General features: G+C 35.2%; 1 protein-coding gene across 9 annotated transcripts in view; it reads right to left on the bottom strand.

Annotated features, from left to right (window-relative positions):
• Positions 1–16,358, bottom strand: part of LOC128245430 (centromere-associated protein E-like) — a 68,196-nt gene that overhangs the window by 8,888 nt on the left and 42,950 nt on the right. For 7 of the 9 annotated variants that reach the window (XM_052963571.1, XM_052963597.1, XM_052963589.1 and 4 more), the window contains 5 exons: positions 15,279–15,440; positions 14,086–14,889; positions 13,485–13,568; positions 9,691–9,810; positions 52–4,368 (listed from right to left, as the gene is read on the bottom strand). In XM_052963571.1, coding sequence (XP_052819531.1) covers positions 52–4,368; positions 9,691–9,810; positions 13,485–13,568; positions 14,086–14,889; positions 15,279–15,440 — 5,487 coding nt within the window. The remainder of the gene's footprint in view (positions 1–51; positions 4,369–9,690; positions 9,811–13,484; positions 13,569–14,085; positions 14,890–15,278; positions 15,441–16,358) is intronic. The other 2 variants (XM_052963605.1, XM_052963615.1) reach the window with 1 other exon arrangement.

Raw genomic sequence — 16,358 nt, 5'->3', positions numbered from 1 at the left:
TGTATATTATTTCATATTTCAGACATAAAAACCTTTCTATCAGGTTCATACCTTTGACAGTGAGCACATCTTCATCAGCTGATTGTTGTGGTTCTTGATCGTGTCCAAGGTGCCGGAGTCGGTCTCATCCTCCGTGGCTCTTATCGCGCTCACGGCAGTCATAATGTCCTGACGTACCTGCTCCAACTCCTGTTCATGATCAATGCTTATCAGTGCAATCTCATCCTGTAGTGTAGCGATCCTGTCGTCATAGTCATTAACCATGCTTTCTCTTTCCTTTTCGTGAGATTCAAGGAATTTGTCCACTCGTAGAAGGACATTGTTCACTTCTTGTCTTAGAACATCTAAATGGACATTCTGCCTTTCTTGAGTGACTGAGACTTCATGCTGGAATGATTTTTCAAATGCTTTCAGGTTGCTTTCAAATGTCTTGCATTTACTACAGGATTTATCAGACGGGACTGATTTCAGATTGGCGATTTCTGTCTCTAACTGTTTTAACACAGCGCATTCATCTTGGTATTTGGTGTTCAGAATTTCTTCAAAAGTGGTAAGAGATGCTTGGATATCACTTTCTGCTTCTCTGCTGATCTCAGAAGGCAATACAACCTTTTCGCCAGACTCCATCTTCAGTTGTATATCCCTGAGTTCCCTGTGGTACTGCAACTTCAGCTTGTAAGTGGTGTACGTCAGCTGCGACTGGAACATGGCCTCACGAACCAGCGTGGTGGCGTAGTCATCAAATGACTGTGGATAGGCCTCAAGATCTGGTATAACACCCACGAGCTCAGCCATACTCTTCGCTGCAGTATCAGCATCGGCTGAAGCAACATGCCTCACTTCCTCTGCAAACTTTTGTTTATTAGCAGCCTCAGTTAGCAGGATTTGTCCTAAACTTTTAGAGAGATCTGAGAGACCATCAGCCTGCTGGATAGGCTCCATCATTAAACTCACTTTCACTTCTGGCGCACTTTCATGCAGATCAGTTACATAGTTAAATGTCCCATCAATCACAGCTTTCTCAATGAACATGCCAGCCAAATCAGTCGACAAGGCATCAGCTGAATACTTTAACACATTGGGGTTTATGTCTGGCGATGCTGTCTGAACATAACACTGATGCTCCTCTCGGAATATTGAAATGGCATCAGCAACTTCTGAATGGAGATGAGCGATGATGTGCTTGATTTTAACCTTGGTTTCCGAGTCAGAAGTTTCTAACATGTTTTCATATTCATCAACCTTTGTTTGAACAACACTAGAGATTTTATCACAGACAGAGTTAAGAGTTGGCGAGTTTGGTCCTTGTGAAAATTCTATCAACTGAATTAATGTGGTCATCACAATCGGTTCACTTTCATTCACTAAGTCTATAATTGCTTTATGTCTATTTTGAAGCTCAGAAAATGCAAACAAACGTTCCCTCTTTATCAATGATGATAAATCTTCACTCGCATCTGCTTTCCTAAACTTTCTCTTCACAAGCTGCAAAGCTTGAGTTATTTCCCCTTGCAATACTGCCCTAGTGACAATATGATTCGACACTGAGTCCATGTTGTCAGCAAATTTTTGTAACTGTCTTGTCACAGAGGAGTCCAGCTGAGACCTTAGGAAGATCTCAGTAGCAAGAACTGCCGGTGCTTCATCTACATGTAAGGCTGAGAGAACCTCCATATTTTCCCGACATTCTACATCCTGAACCATAGCTCCCGATGCTAGTTGACCTTCTAGAACAATCTTTTCAGCAAGCATTGAGGCATAGGAAGAAACCAGATCTGTTTCAGAGTCAGACTGGTTTGTTTCTCTGGAAACTCTGTCTATTCTTCTTTCTAATTCAAGAATTTGTAGATTTGTTTCATGAATTTCTCTCAACAGAGGATCTTTGTAGACTGATCCAATCTGTTGCCGTTGGATGAGAATTGCCATCTGGCCGAGGATCATGGCTTCAAATGCAAGTTTGTCAGCATACAACTGAAGCCTGTCTTCGTATTTCAGTGTTATCTTTCTGGTTTCTTTCTCCTTATGAGCAAGGAGATGTTGGAATTTCAGTTCCTGTTTGGCTATTTTACCAGCAATATCCCAATCATTCTCTCCAAGTCTATCAACCTGGTTTACAAACTCAGCCAGATATCCAACCTTTTCTTGCACGAGCTTTAATTCCTTGGCATTTATTTCATCATGTTCATGCACCATGTTACTAACTTCAGTCACTTTGTCTCTTAATTTGTTCACACACTTTTGGAATGCCCAAGTATTATCTGAAAACCTAGGAGTCTCTGTTTTAGCAGACTTTAAACCATCAGACAATCTTGTGGTCAAACTCCCCATTTTTTCACCACACCTCAACAGAGTCTGTCTCAGCTCTGCTTCGGCTTCCGATCCAACACCAGATGAGTCCAGCTCATTTATATCACCAGTTAGCTCCTTTATCCTACTGTTTGTGGTCTGCAGTTGTTTCTTCATTTCTTTAAGCTTTCTTAATATTCCATCCGACTCCTCGGCAGCAGTACTTTCAGCGTCTGATTCCGATTCACTATCTTCAGTATCAGAATCGAGATAATCATCAGATTCCTCATTTTCTGCCTCACTGTCATCTGTTTCTTCTTGACTTTCGGCCTCTGCACTAGACATGCTGAGATCCTGAGTTGTTAATACTTTCTCAACGATTTCCACTTTATTTTCCAACTCTTGCAACTGTTCTTGAATTTCATCAGTAAGAGACAATGGATCATTTGATTTCCTGCTCTTAGGTTTTGATTTTGTGGTTTTTAGTGATTGTTTATCAACAGATACCTTGTTTTTGGTTGCAACAGTTTCTATTCTTTTACTCAGTGTTTCAAGTTTATTTTGGTACTTGTTGTCTATAGATTTCATTTCATCCTTTAGTTTGTCATCTTCAGATTTAACAGTATTATATTTACTAGAAACATCATTAACTTCTTTCTTTAATTTATCTGCCTCATCTTGCAGTTCTTTATTCTTCTTTTTAAGTGTATCCAATTCATCATCAGTGCCTTTTGAACTCTTCAGTTGAGATGAAGTTTGCTTTTGTATAACTTCGCCAGAGCTTTCTACTGTTGCTCCATCTTTTAATAAGTCTGACACACTATCACAATGTTGACTTACATGTTCCATTTGTTCAGCTATGGCTGTTAGCTGTTTCTTTTGATCGCCTATGCAATTTGCAATCACAGATTCATATTGTTTTCTCATTTTTACTAAACTATCATTTACTTCATTCATTTCAGCTGTAGCTAAAATAAATGTATGAACAAATTCCTGAGAACCTGAATCAGTTGGTGATTTGAGGCTGTGGCCTGACACCACTTCTTTCAATCTTTCATGAAGATTGTGAACCTCATGTTCAAGGTCTTTAACTGTTTCCTTTAAACTGTCATTATTTTCTACTAAATGATTTACATCAGTCTTTTCAACATCTAGCCGTTCACAAAGATCAGTGTTTTCTTTCCTTAAATCATCCATGTGTTTACGAATTGATTGGTTTTCTTTTTCCATTCTTTGTACTTGGTTTTGGTAATGAGACAAAGACTTTTCTAACTCTTTCAGGTTATTTGCAGACAGGTCTCTTTCTTCTGCTAACCTTTCGAGATTGTGTTGCAGCTCAGAGTTTTCATCTTCATCAGCCTTTACTTCATCTGTTAGTTCAACAAGTTTAGTTTCACTCTCAATGACCTTCTCTTCAAGCTGAGCAATAATTTCATCCTTATCTCTGAGCATGTCGGCTACATCACTAGAAACTTGATCTGACATAGAGGATTTTTCTTGTGCTCTTAACAATTGAGCCTTTAATTCTTCTACATGGTGCTCAGTATCATCCCTTTCTTTAGTAAAGTCATGCATCAGGTTCTCATACTGCTCATCAAAAGCCATTTCCAATTTTTTCATCTCATCATCTTTCTCCTTTATCTCTTCCCTCAATCGAGCAGCTCTTTTCTCAGTTTCATCTAACTTTTCTTTTGTTTGCCTGTACTCATGTTCAACAGCTTTCAACTTAAGGATCTCCCTTTCGTGATCTCTGTTCTTCTGTTGTGATTGCTTAAGATCCAGATCCAACTTTCTATTCTCCTTATCTTTAATAAGGGAATTCTCATGGTACTTCTCCATCTTCTGAGTAACATCCCTAAGCTGGTTTTCCAAATTACGGACTTTCTTATTATACTCAGTCGATACTTTCAAAAACTTATCCTTCTCAGACTTGACATCTTTTAGAGCTTCAGAAAGGGCTTTCTCTGTTCCAGCTAGTTTGGAGTTGGACATGTCCAGTTTGGACTTCAGCTGGTCGATGTCTGTCTTCTGTCGTATCACCATGTCCTTCGCATCCTTGAGTTGCCTCTTCATGTTGCCCAACTGAAAAAAAAGGAAAGTCATTTTAATTTACTTAGCATTAAAATGTATCAAACAGACAAATTGTGGGGTTAATGTCAGAGCATACCAACGACATTTAAATACTTAAGCTTTTTCTACCTTCTGGCATTAAAGCTGCACTCTCACAGATTGACGGTTTTGACTTTTTTAAGTTTTTGTCTCAGAATCAGCTGATTTTGGCATTAAATTCACAGATAACTCACAGTAGAGCAGATCTCAAATGTTTAAAAACTGTCGAAAATTCCAAAAAAGCCTTAGTTACGTTTTTAGCCATAAAATATCTTATTTCTAACTAATATGAAAAACTGTGATCTGATCTTTTGTCAGCAACCTTGTATTGCATTGTAAGACATTTTTTTTGTCAAAAGAGTCAATCTGAGAGAGCAGCTTTAAAACCAAACAAACTTTGTTGAAATTCGAGCAATTGATATATTAACATATGTAAATTAATTAACAAATCCAATTACTTTACTCCCAAAACACTTTATTTTCAAATAAACATTACACTTTCTGAATATCCATATTCTTAAACAATGTACGTGTATATATCTTCTAAAATTACAACTAAATTGGGTCATGAAACATTATACATGTTCACCAATCCAATCATAAACAAAATAAATATAAAAATATTTTGTGCATGACATGCAAGTTGCAACTCCGAGGATATACCGGTACTAATGTAGTTAAATTCTAAATATTCTGCATAATACACCAAATTTCAAACAACTCATTTACATTTCCCTCAATATTGTGTAGCGAATCCATCTCATTAAGAAAGTAAAATCTAAACTAAGATCCTAAAATGCAAATCATATCCTCTCAACAAAAACAGAACAAACAGCCGCACATGCAGCAGAAAAATGCACGACATGACAGCAAACTAGAAACTGTGGTTCCAAAGTGCCAACGCTTAAGACAAAGAACAGTGATGCTGACAGCCTCTTTGTTTGAATGTGACAGCCTAAGACTGACTTCTAATCCCCAGTCCTAGATTGTGTTCAAGTTCTGCCGAACAACTGTCATTTTGATGGATGAGCTAGTGTTATGCTACAGATAAAAGCTGCTTTTAATGCAATCAATACAACTGTGTTTGTCTTTAGACAATTAGGTCAGATAATGGTGGACTTAACAGATAAAAGTTTTAAAAGATTTGTATGTGTTTTTTTTGTTACATGCTGCGCTACAATTAGAAAGAAGTTTATTTGCCCCCCCCCCCCCCCACCCAAAAAGGATTGAAATAGCTACTCTATAGTTTTACCAGAATCTAAATAATAAGTCATAAACTAACGAAATGTTTTAACAACCTATACTATTGTCAATATCAAAAGTTTAAGCATGCAATATGCAAACTGAGGCACATGCAACTTTTAATCATGCCAGTTAGCTTACATATAAGGTGAAGGTCAGGTATCTTAAAAAAAGAAAAGAAAATAGCTTGATCCCAATGATTTTAAAATCAAATCAAACAATTTTCTGATTTTTTTTCCCAATACAACAATGCTGAATTTTGATACTATTTTAGAGATATCTCAGAAAGATAAACATTCTTTCTGTGACTTTTACCAGTGACCTTCACCTAAAACTTTTATCCGTGACCTTCACCAATAGTTATTCAGAACAGATACACAATTAATGAATGTCAGTATAATACACAGACATGATGTGGGGGTAATTAAGCTATGGGACAATGTTATCAAACAAACGGAAGGTCAGTGGAGTACATGTAATAAATGACCTTGACCCCCTGGTTACCATGGCGACATGAATTGTTACCTGCTGTGTATCGGGTGGAGCGGCGTTCTGAGCTAAAGCAGTGCTGTATGAGTGGTCTATGCTAGCCTGAAGCGGAAACAATGAAGCCACCACATGCTAAACCCGTCTCAGTCAAGATGATTGCAATGATTCCATCACGTTTTGCTTGCAAACTACTTGTGCCATGATTATCAAAATAATTTGCGGGGTTAAAGCTGCTCTCTCAGAAATTGACAGTTTTGATTTTTTAGTTTTTGTCTCAGAATTAGCTGATTTTTGGTATCAATGCCTTCAATGCAGTCATTTAAGATCAATTGTTTGGAAAATTTAACTACCGAAAAAAAATCACTTTTCTTAAAGCGTTTATAACGTTTGTAAAGTGTTAGCCATAAATATCAATTTTTCGAAGATAAATATGAAAAAATGTGATCTGATCCTTTGTCAGCAGTCTTGTATCACTAGTTTTCAGACATTTCTGCAAAAATTGGCTCATACCACGACAAAAAAAAATAAAAAATGTCAAAACAGTCAATCTGTGAGAGTGCATCTTTAACCCCATAATTATGTTTTATTATATAATTTCAGGGAAAAATATTTAGATTCAATTTCTTTAAGATTTATTATACTTTGTGGTATACCTGTAGACCTTGCTGCTTTTTACAGCTTTGAGTCACTAAGTACATCCCGCAATTTTGATAAAGACAAGTTTACAGTTTATTGTGTAAAAAAACTGCAAATGGCAATATTCTTTAAAAATAAGGAAAATAATGCATTTACAAGCAAAACATAATGTCAAGATAAGCATACTAAAATAGCTCAAGCTGTGATGACTACTAATGGAAATGCAAACAATATTAATTGCAAAAAAATAATGTATATTAATGGCAACAATTAAAACTTGTCGATAGCAAGAAATGTTAAGATATTTGAAATGTAGAAATTAAAACAGGACCAGTTTGCACATTTTAAAGTACGCTTATTTAAAGGCATAGATATTTCTCGTAATTTATTGAAAGTTGATGTGGGTAGGCGAAATTTTACAGCTTTTTTCTTTAATTTTACTAAAAATAGAACCTTTCGATTTCACCCTTTCAAAATATGACTCATTTCAGACAGTAATTTTAATCAAATCCAGGCATTTTGTCTCCATAATAATAATTAATTTCCTCGATTGTATAGGTGCAGGTTGATTACATTAAGCCGTTGATAAAACTGCGCGATACAAGAATGTCTTAACAATTAGAAAATGTACATGAATTCTTCAATACAGAAGCAAAACGCTCCGTCAAAATGACAAATGCAGAAAATTTATACATTGACACCTGGCCTTTAGCTTTCACTCGAGTAATTTATAACATAAGATGAAAAAGCTGCATAGTTCAGTTTCTGAGTTGCCGATCAGTAAAGAAGCCGTTAATTTTTTTCAGTTGCCTAATTTAGACAAAAATTCCTCAGTAATCCGTGTGATAATGGATTGGAACAAATGTTTTTGACGTACAGCACACCGCCATCTCATTAATATTGTCAAGTTTACATTGTTTGACTTAATTCAAGTCAAAAACTATAAACATTTCAAATTTAGTCATCATGAAACTATTTATTTTCTCTGATATTGAATTTCTAACAATTAAGCACTAATTTTCATTAAGCACTAATCCTCAGTATGAAACCAAATTATTTCATATCAATAATACAATGAAAACTACAGGGACAAGCCCATTATCAGGGGAAAATTTAATGAAACCCAACAAATCTTTATACCATATCTCATGATTTGTGTTTGCCATATACAAATGTACTTTTAGTTTAGGGTTTTACAGCTAAAGAGATAATTGGAAGGATGCTGCACCCTGTGCTTTTCTGGTATGGCCCCCTAAAATCAGCCCCCTGTGACCGCCTGAATACCAGCACGGCACCCTTCTGCCTTCATTGTATTAATTAATTGCTTGTAGACTGTATTTCCCCCCCCCCCCCCCGAGCGCCATGTTGTCAGGATTATTTGGACAATTGAATAAAATATGCATGGACCTCCAAGTCAAGTGTTAGGGCCATGGGTGCAGGCAGTGTCAAGTTATCACACAGACAACCTTCTGCATTAAAGGCCACTGTGACCTTGACCTGACGAACCCCAAAATAAATAGGTGTCATCTACTGGTCTGGCCCAACCTCCAAGTCAAGTTTGGGGCCATGGGTGCAGGCATTGTCGAGTTATCAATCAGACAACTTTTTATCATTCAAGGTCAATGTGACCTTGATCTTTGGCCCAATGACCCAAAAAATCAATAGGAGGTCATCTACTGGTCAGGCCCAACCTTCAAGTCAAGATTGAGGAACATAGGTGCAGGCATTGTCAAATTACCAATTGGACAACCTTTTATCATTCAAGGTCACTGTGACCTTGACCTTTGACCTGATGCCCCCTAAAATCAATAGGGGCTATCTACTGGTCAGGCCCAGCCTCCTTGACGTCAATTTTGATGACCATAGGTCTAGGCATTGTTGATATATCACTCGGACAAGCTTTAAAATCCTTTTACCATTTAAGGTCACTGTGACTTTGACCTTTCACGCGATGGTTGGGGTCATCTACTGGTCAGGCCCTATCTTCATGTAAAGTTTGAAGACCATATGTCCAGGAATTGCTGAGATATAACTCGGACAAGTTTTTCTCTACCTACGGACCTACCTATCGACCAACCGACTGACGGACATGTGCAAAGCAATATACCCCTCTTCTTCGAAGGGGGGTATAAAAATCATCATTCTTATGCAGTAAAAACTATATACTACTTCAAATGAACACATTTTCTATCAATCATTCACAGACAGATTTTATCCCTTAACACCTCACTTGTCCCTCAGGCTTCTGCAGCACCCTGTCCGTTTGAAAACCTAGCTAAAACCCCTACTTAATTACAATAATATCTATAAACATCATTCACTTTTTTCAAACCTTCAAATTCATGAATAATTAGGAAAGAGAGCAACAGTGTGAATCAATTTGACTTTCATCTTAATTACACCATGAATGTCACAGTATCATGAATGAATTATTACAATAATATTATACACAGCTATAGTGAAGCTACTACGGTTATGACCATATAACTTGACAGCCACATACATATAGTCTCCACACAGTCACACATACTGCTGTCATCAAATAATGACTTTGTACAATTAAAAATGATCTTACTAATAGCGTCGACTGTATACAATATATAAAACCAAGCACCATTTTTTTCATGGTAATGAATATTATACACTAAACCAGTCACAATCTTTTTCATGGTAATGTATATACAAAACCAGGTTTAAACTTTTTTCATGAAACATCATAAAAGTATAATGAACCATAAAAAAAAAAGATTATCTGATCAAAAATTTGAACATTTAGGTCAAAAATGAGTCATGGAGCTTAACTAGATACATCACAACACCTTAAACTCCAATTAGACCAAAGACATATTTACAACACACCACAAAACACCAAACATACAATGTCAAAATGGAAGGAATTAACACCTATAAACCATATGTATACCATACCTGTGAGGGGTCTTTTTCTCGGACGACCGTCTGCAACTTGGTTTTGAGGTCGCGGTTAGAGTCGTGGGACTTAACCAACTCCTGCTGCGTGTGCTCGAGGCGCTCCTTGAGTGATTCCACCTTAAATTTTTCAAACAACAATCAGAGCTGATGTTTCATGAACAAACCACTAAAACAACACTCCAGTATCAAATATTAAATTTTGTACATGCTATAAGTCACCAGAATTATACACGTTTTTCAATGTTCTATTTTTCTGCACTTTTATAATTTAACAAATATTACTGATGTTGTTTTCAATCATAAATTTTTTGAGAAAAAAAAAATGTTTGTATATCACACTAACTAAAATCAGTTTTATTTCCTCACAAATTAACACTATAGATATTTATGTGCGTTGTAAGCAAAATAATATTTTTTATATCCTTCGCAACAATTTCATTTATAGCATAACAATTTTTTATAACTTGTAATTTACAATGCTATAATTGAAAGCAAGCTGCAATACACATACAGATATAAATTGTAAGTTTATCTAAATTCAGACGTTTCAGTGTAACATCCCATCCCCATCAATCGATTAAAGGCAGTGTATTCATCTGTCAGTTTGAATACAGTACACATACACGCACTGACCTTTAGAAAAAGCAGCTATCGAATGACAGTCAGTAGATAAAAGTCACTGTGTCGTTCAAATACTATTGTATTGCTAAAATCTTAAGGAGTCATGTTTTCCTCTTCTCAAAATTATCTTAAAGGAACTCGTCCCCTGATTTTACTGAGTTAAACTGAGTTAAACATAATAATGCATTAAAATCAGAAAAATAACGCATCAATCCAGTATAACTTATGCTATGCCCCTTTAAAGCTGCACTCTCACAGATTCATTGTTTTGACAACTTTAAAAAAAAAAAATTGGCTTAGAATCAGTCAATTTTTGCGTCAATGTCTGGTAACCAGTGATAAAAGACTGCTGTGAATAGACCTAACATCTCAGTTTTCATGATAACGTTCGGAAATTGATTAATTATGGCTAAAAGTCTTACTAACGCATTAAGAATAGTGAAATTTTTGGCAGTTTACAAAACAATTAAGATCTGTTCTTTTAATTGTGAGCTTTCTTATACGTCTGAAATGAAGGCATTGGTGCCAAAATCAGCTAATTCTGAGACCAAAAATTTAAAAAGGTCAAAACTGTCAATCTGTGAGAGTGCAGCTTTAAAAGTAAAGTAATTTAACTCAATTTCAACAAAGTTTAAACGTCACCAACATTAAATCTGTGGGTGAGATCCTTTAAACCCCCCTAAGTTATCTTTCATCATCTCATGTGAGGAAAAGCTTCAAAAACCCCGGCAAGTATTCCATATAATTAATACAGCAGGAAAATATTCATCATGCAATTTTCTGATGGAAAGATTTTCTATTGTGCAGTAACAGTATAATTTACACCAGCTGCATATAACTTCATGTCAATGTCATACAAAATGCTATGTTTATAATCTCGTTCTGTTCTCTTTTTCAATCTTTATATCTTTTCTGCTAAAAACAAGATGCAAGCAAATTTGATGATGATTAATGCTGAATATTAAGAAGGGTGCCGCGTTGTGAACGCCAACGCTGGTCTGGGGTTTTTTTCCAGTCAAACGAGAAACTTTCCTCAATATCTATTAAAAACTTGGGCCTCTTGTGCATGTAACAATGTGCATGATTGTCTAAGGTAACATGTGCACCAAGTTTCATATAGATATCTCGAACAGTTTTTTAATTTTGGCAAAGTTAAAAAAAAAAAACCAACGACACCAAGACAATAGCCTGAAGATCAGAGCATAGAAAAATGATGTTGACATGTACAATTATTGAGAGTCAATTTTATTTTATTTTTTTACTATAAACATAAAGAAACATTTAACTTGAAATTTTGATCAATACATAACACATTCAAGTATGATAGTTTTAACCTTACCATCACTTATAACCATATTTAGTGGTCAACATTTTATTTTGTCTTATGATAAGGCAGTATTTCTCAAGTTTTCCAATACATTCATTTTACTGATCAGTCATCAGCTGTTTAGTGATTTAAATCAGGTGAAGTGATGGATATAAACAGTGGCTCAGGCCCATTATATAGGTAGTTTTAACAATAAAATGTAGACCACTTAAATATTAAATATTGTTAGTATATGTACCTTAATGCAAAATAAATGGTTATGCAACTGCATCACTTCAAACCATTTATTTTTCTAAGTACATACTAACAACCTTTACCATTACAATTAGGAAATTTCTCTTCCTCAGTTCGTGTTAAGCCGACATTTTGACCTGGCTCAAATTTAAACCTAGACCTTAAACTACGTGTCAACGTCAGAAAGGGTCAACTTTCCCACGGTCTAACTCTCAAATAGCTGCATGATAATTACATTGGTCACACACTTTTATCCAATTATCTCCATTAAAATCAAAATGTGATTTCTTCAGTTTCTAAATGCTATTTATTTAATTCAAATTTCAAAAATTTATGAGAGGCAATATGAAACAATTTAATTGCTTTACATACAAGATTAAGCAGATTTCTAAAATATTTTATTTGAATTCATTACCTGAGTTTCGTTTTCAAACATTCCGAATGAATTGTACTCCTTAAAATTCACTCTGACAAATCATGAATCATTTTAACACGGCATTGAGTTTCGTTCAATTTCAAACTATACAGTATCAAACAATTTCATCAAATGAATGTGAAAATAACATTTTCACATTATATTTAAAAGTTCCCTAAGGTGAAATATTAGAAACTCAATTGTCATATCTCTACTTAATCTCTTCGCAAACCTCATTTTTAGTGTTATATGATAGAAGCCATTAGTTCAAAGTGTAAGAAATGGATCTTTATAGTAACATAAAATTAGAAGCGGTGACCGCAGATACATGATATCAAACTGTTTTGACATTAAACAACCAATACAAAACAGAATCATACCACACTTAATTTATGATGTAAAAAGATAATGAATTTTCACCTGAAGGATGTTTTTTTGCCCTTATAAATAAACTTAAGTTAATGTAGTTGTCTATCATGAAATTTCATAAATTTCATAAATCAATGAAAACCATCAGTTCATTCTATCATTTTGCAATTTTCACAACTGTAAAATCTCAACAATAAAATATTTCAAATTCCAAACATCCTAATTTGATACCAAGGAAACTTATTGCATTTAAAGTTGCACTCTCACAGATTCATCGTTCCAACTATTTATTTCAATTTTTTGCCTTTAAATGAAACAAATTTTGAGATAATGTCTTGGAACCAGTGATATAAGATTACTGACAATTTTTTATTTTTATACTTAAATATTTATCATAATTATGTACACTTGAAAATTGATGTTTAATGGCTGAAAGCATCTGACCAATACTTAAAGAAAAATGATTTTTTGGCAGTTTACCAAACAATTGAAATCTGATCTATTGTGAATATCTTAAAGTAGGACTGAATTAAAGGTATTGATGCCCAAATCAGACAATTTTGAGACAAACTATTTAAAAAGTGTCAAAACTGACAATCGGTGAGAGCGCAGCTTTAGTATCACAGTCTCATGATATTTAAGAATTAAAACAGAACAGAAAAAGGTAATATATTTTATATGCAAGAATGTTCAACCACATCCATTTGATCACAATTTAAATGCATTTTTTTATCAAATTAATAATAATAATAATAATAATAATAATAATAATAATAATAATAATAATAATAATAATAAAAAATGTTAAGAAGGGAGATCACTCACCTCATTTTCCAGTAGGTCAACCAGCATTCCCTCCCCTGCGGATGACATTGCAGTTGGAAGATTGTCATCACCATCAAGATTATCCTGAATTATAAAGACAAATTGCCAACTACATTACTTGATGTTCGTTTAACTGAAAAATCATCAAGATTGTGTGATTGCACAATATGGTACAACATTTTTTACAAAAAGCATGTTGCATATTGTGGCAAACAATATCAAACAATATCATAAGTATAATGTATATAATATTATAGGGTATATTTTTACTTTAATACAGCAAATATAAGAGCCTGAAAGAGGTCCTGATTTTTTTGTAGAACTTTAAAATATGCTATCAAGTCTTGCATTAACTTGTAGACCATGATGAGAATTGAGAGCCAGATAAGTGACCGGTAAAAACATTAATAATATATATTGGAATTTCCATCGGTCTACAAATAAATGTGCATACACTATGGATAATTAATGTTTTGTGTGAAACAATCTGCATGCAAAAAAATACAGTAACTGTTTCATGCCATCCAAAGGAACTTTGTACATTTTAATGCACTAAACAATTGTAAGAGCGAAATCAACGAAACAAAACCAAACTACATACATTGTCATCCATGTCATTGTATGCCATGTCTTCATTACTGCTAACGGACATTTTGTCAATGTCTGCGGCTGCCCCAGTGTGGTACGTGAACTTATGCTCCTCCTCGGGCTCTGGAGGTGGAGAGTGTAGCTTCGGAGACTTTGCACGTGATCTCTCTTTAATTTTGGCGCTGGGTGACTTTGCTCGGCGCTTTCTCTCTTCCTCATCATTTTTATCCGCAGACGACTTTGCTGATTGGTCAAGAGAGGAGGACGAGCTGGTCACCTGACCATCGCTACCTTCCACAAATCGTCTAAATGGAATGTTCCCCCCAGCAGCACCTGACCAAGCATAAACGTCATACTTGGTTTGTTTTGAGTTTGTAGCCAAGTCCATGTGAGGAGGTAGGGATAACTCTGGGTGCATTTCCCGCTCAACTGACGACTCCTTTGAGGACGTAATGGATGATTGACTTGACACAGACTGAGCTAGAGGCTTGCTATTATCTAATGTCAACCCCTTAACTGAAAACATTTTACTGATATTCCCCGGATTAACATCTGAGTAATGCCGTCTCTTGTTCCTTATAAATTCTTTCTTTTCTGGTCTACCACTGTCACTCGTTCTCGACGAGGCAGTTGACGATGTATCAATCTCCATATCATCACCGGTCCGAATTGAGGAACTTGATGCCGACAATTCTGACGTCTTGGAATCCTTGTTTTTGTTGGTGTTTTGAAGGTCCATACACAGACGTATTGCCTTCATCCAGTTGCTACGGATACCAGACGTCATGGCTGAGAGAATGTATTCACCATTTCTCGTCTGTATGGAAAAAACAACAATACACATAACACTTAACATAAATGTGTGTGGTATAAATGTACAGAAAAACATGCTATAACCAGTGAACTGTAGCGAGACCGTGAACATAATTCTTGAAGGAATGATGTCCAATATAAATATGAATTACGTTTCGTATCTTCAAAATTTCTCATTTCTCAAAACTTGAATTATATTTTCATCTACGATTCATCTGAAATCTGTAATCTAATTTATGAATTTATTTATGCATGCCAGACTGTGACTAGTTTTCTTCAAATCCTAGTCATCAACACAAGAAAAAACTTATTATTGATGAAAGCAATACTAATTGGTCGAAACAAGTAATTGCTATCATGGTTACAGAATAAAATTGTGCAGAGGTGCGCTACCTTTATCTTAAAGCCATAATTTCGTTGGATCTGAACATCCGTGATCTCATAACAACTGGAGAGGTCGATCCTGCCATCGAGGGCGTTGGTCTCCTCCGCCTTGGCATCCTTATAGTAGCGGAGGGAGTTTCCCGTCAACACGAACCAGTGTTTCTTCCAGTCCTGGTGATGCATTATGGGAAATGTGGTGTACACGTGGTATATTACGTACATTTACTGTGATACACAAGGGATATGTGGCATCATAATCTGCAGATTGCTTTCATACGTGAATACTCTTTTTTCAGATTTTCTTTTTGGGCATTATTTTTTTTTTAATGACTTTTATCCACCTGAGGAGAGGTCATTTATTCCTTTGACCATAATTTTGAGGAAGATTAATAATTGCCGTAGCAAAAATATTCTTCATAACTCCTTTTTACCAGAAAAGGTTATCCCACCATAAAAATCGTCAAATTTTTAATTATTGATTCGATGCAATTAGTGACCATACATATTAGCGAAAAATAAAATATTCACAAGATTAAAGCAATCTTCAGACAAACGATTTAAACCCTCATTCTGGAGGTGATGTCATCAAGCTTCCTGTAGAGACAGGGTTGTTGTTGCTGTTGTTGTTTTTTTGTATAAAAGCTATGACTAACCCCCAAAATGAGCAAAACGTTTTGAAAACTGCAAGGCATAAATATTCACAACAATTTCGTGCACACACTAATTAAAGTCGGTGTGCCATAAAAACCAAACAGTATGCAAGCTTCATGCTCATATTTATGATACGAAAAACACCTCTATTATTCATCTAAAACTCAGAAAATTGTTACATTTATGCAATTTTGTTTTTATATGATATTCAGGAGAATAATTAAAGGTGCTAGACACCAGATGGTCCAAAAATCACCAAATACAGTATTTCCTCAAAACAAGCCTAGAAGTGTTAACGCGAACTATTCAGGAGGCCGATCGATGATACTTCACTTTTCATGGTTAAAATAATAAATGCAACAATCATGTTGCTGTCTCATCTGTGTTTCCCCCATTACAATAGAGCATAATGGTTTCCCAGTTAAAATCATATCTGTT

This window comes from Mya arenaria, chromosome 2 (genome assembly GCF_026914265.1).
Source record: "Mya arenaria isolate MELC-2E11 chromosome 2, ASM2691426v1".
NCBI classification, from domain to species: Eukaryota; Metazoa; Mollusca; class Bivalvia; order Myida; family Myidae; genus Mya; species Mya arenaria.
The sequence above is the reverse complement of the archived record's forward strand: the minus strand, read 5'-3'. Positions and strand labels throughout refer to the sequence as shown.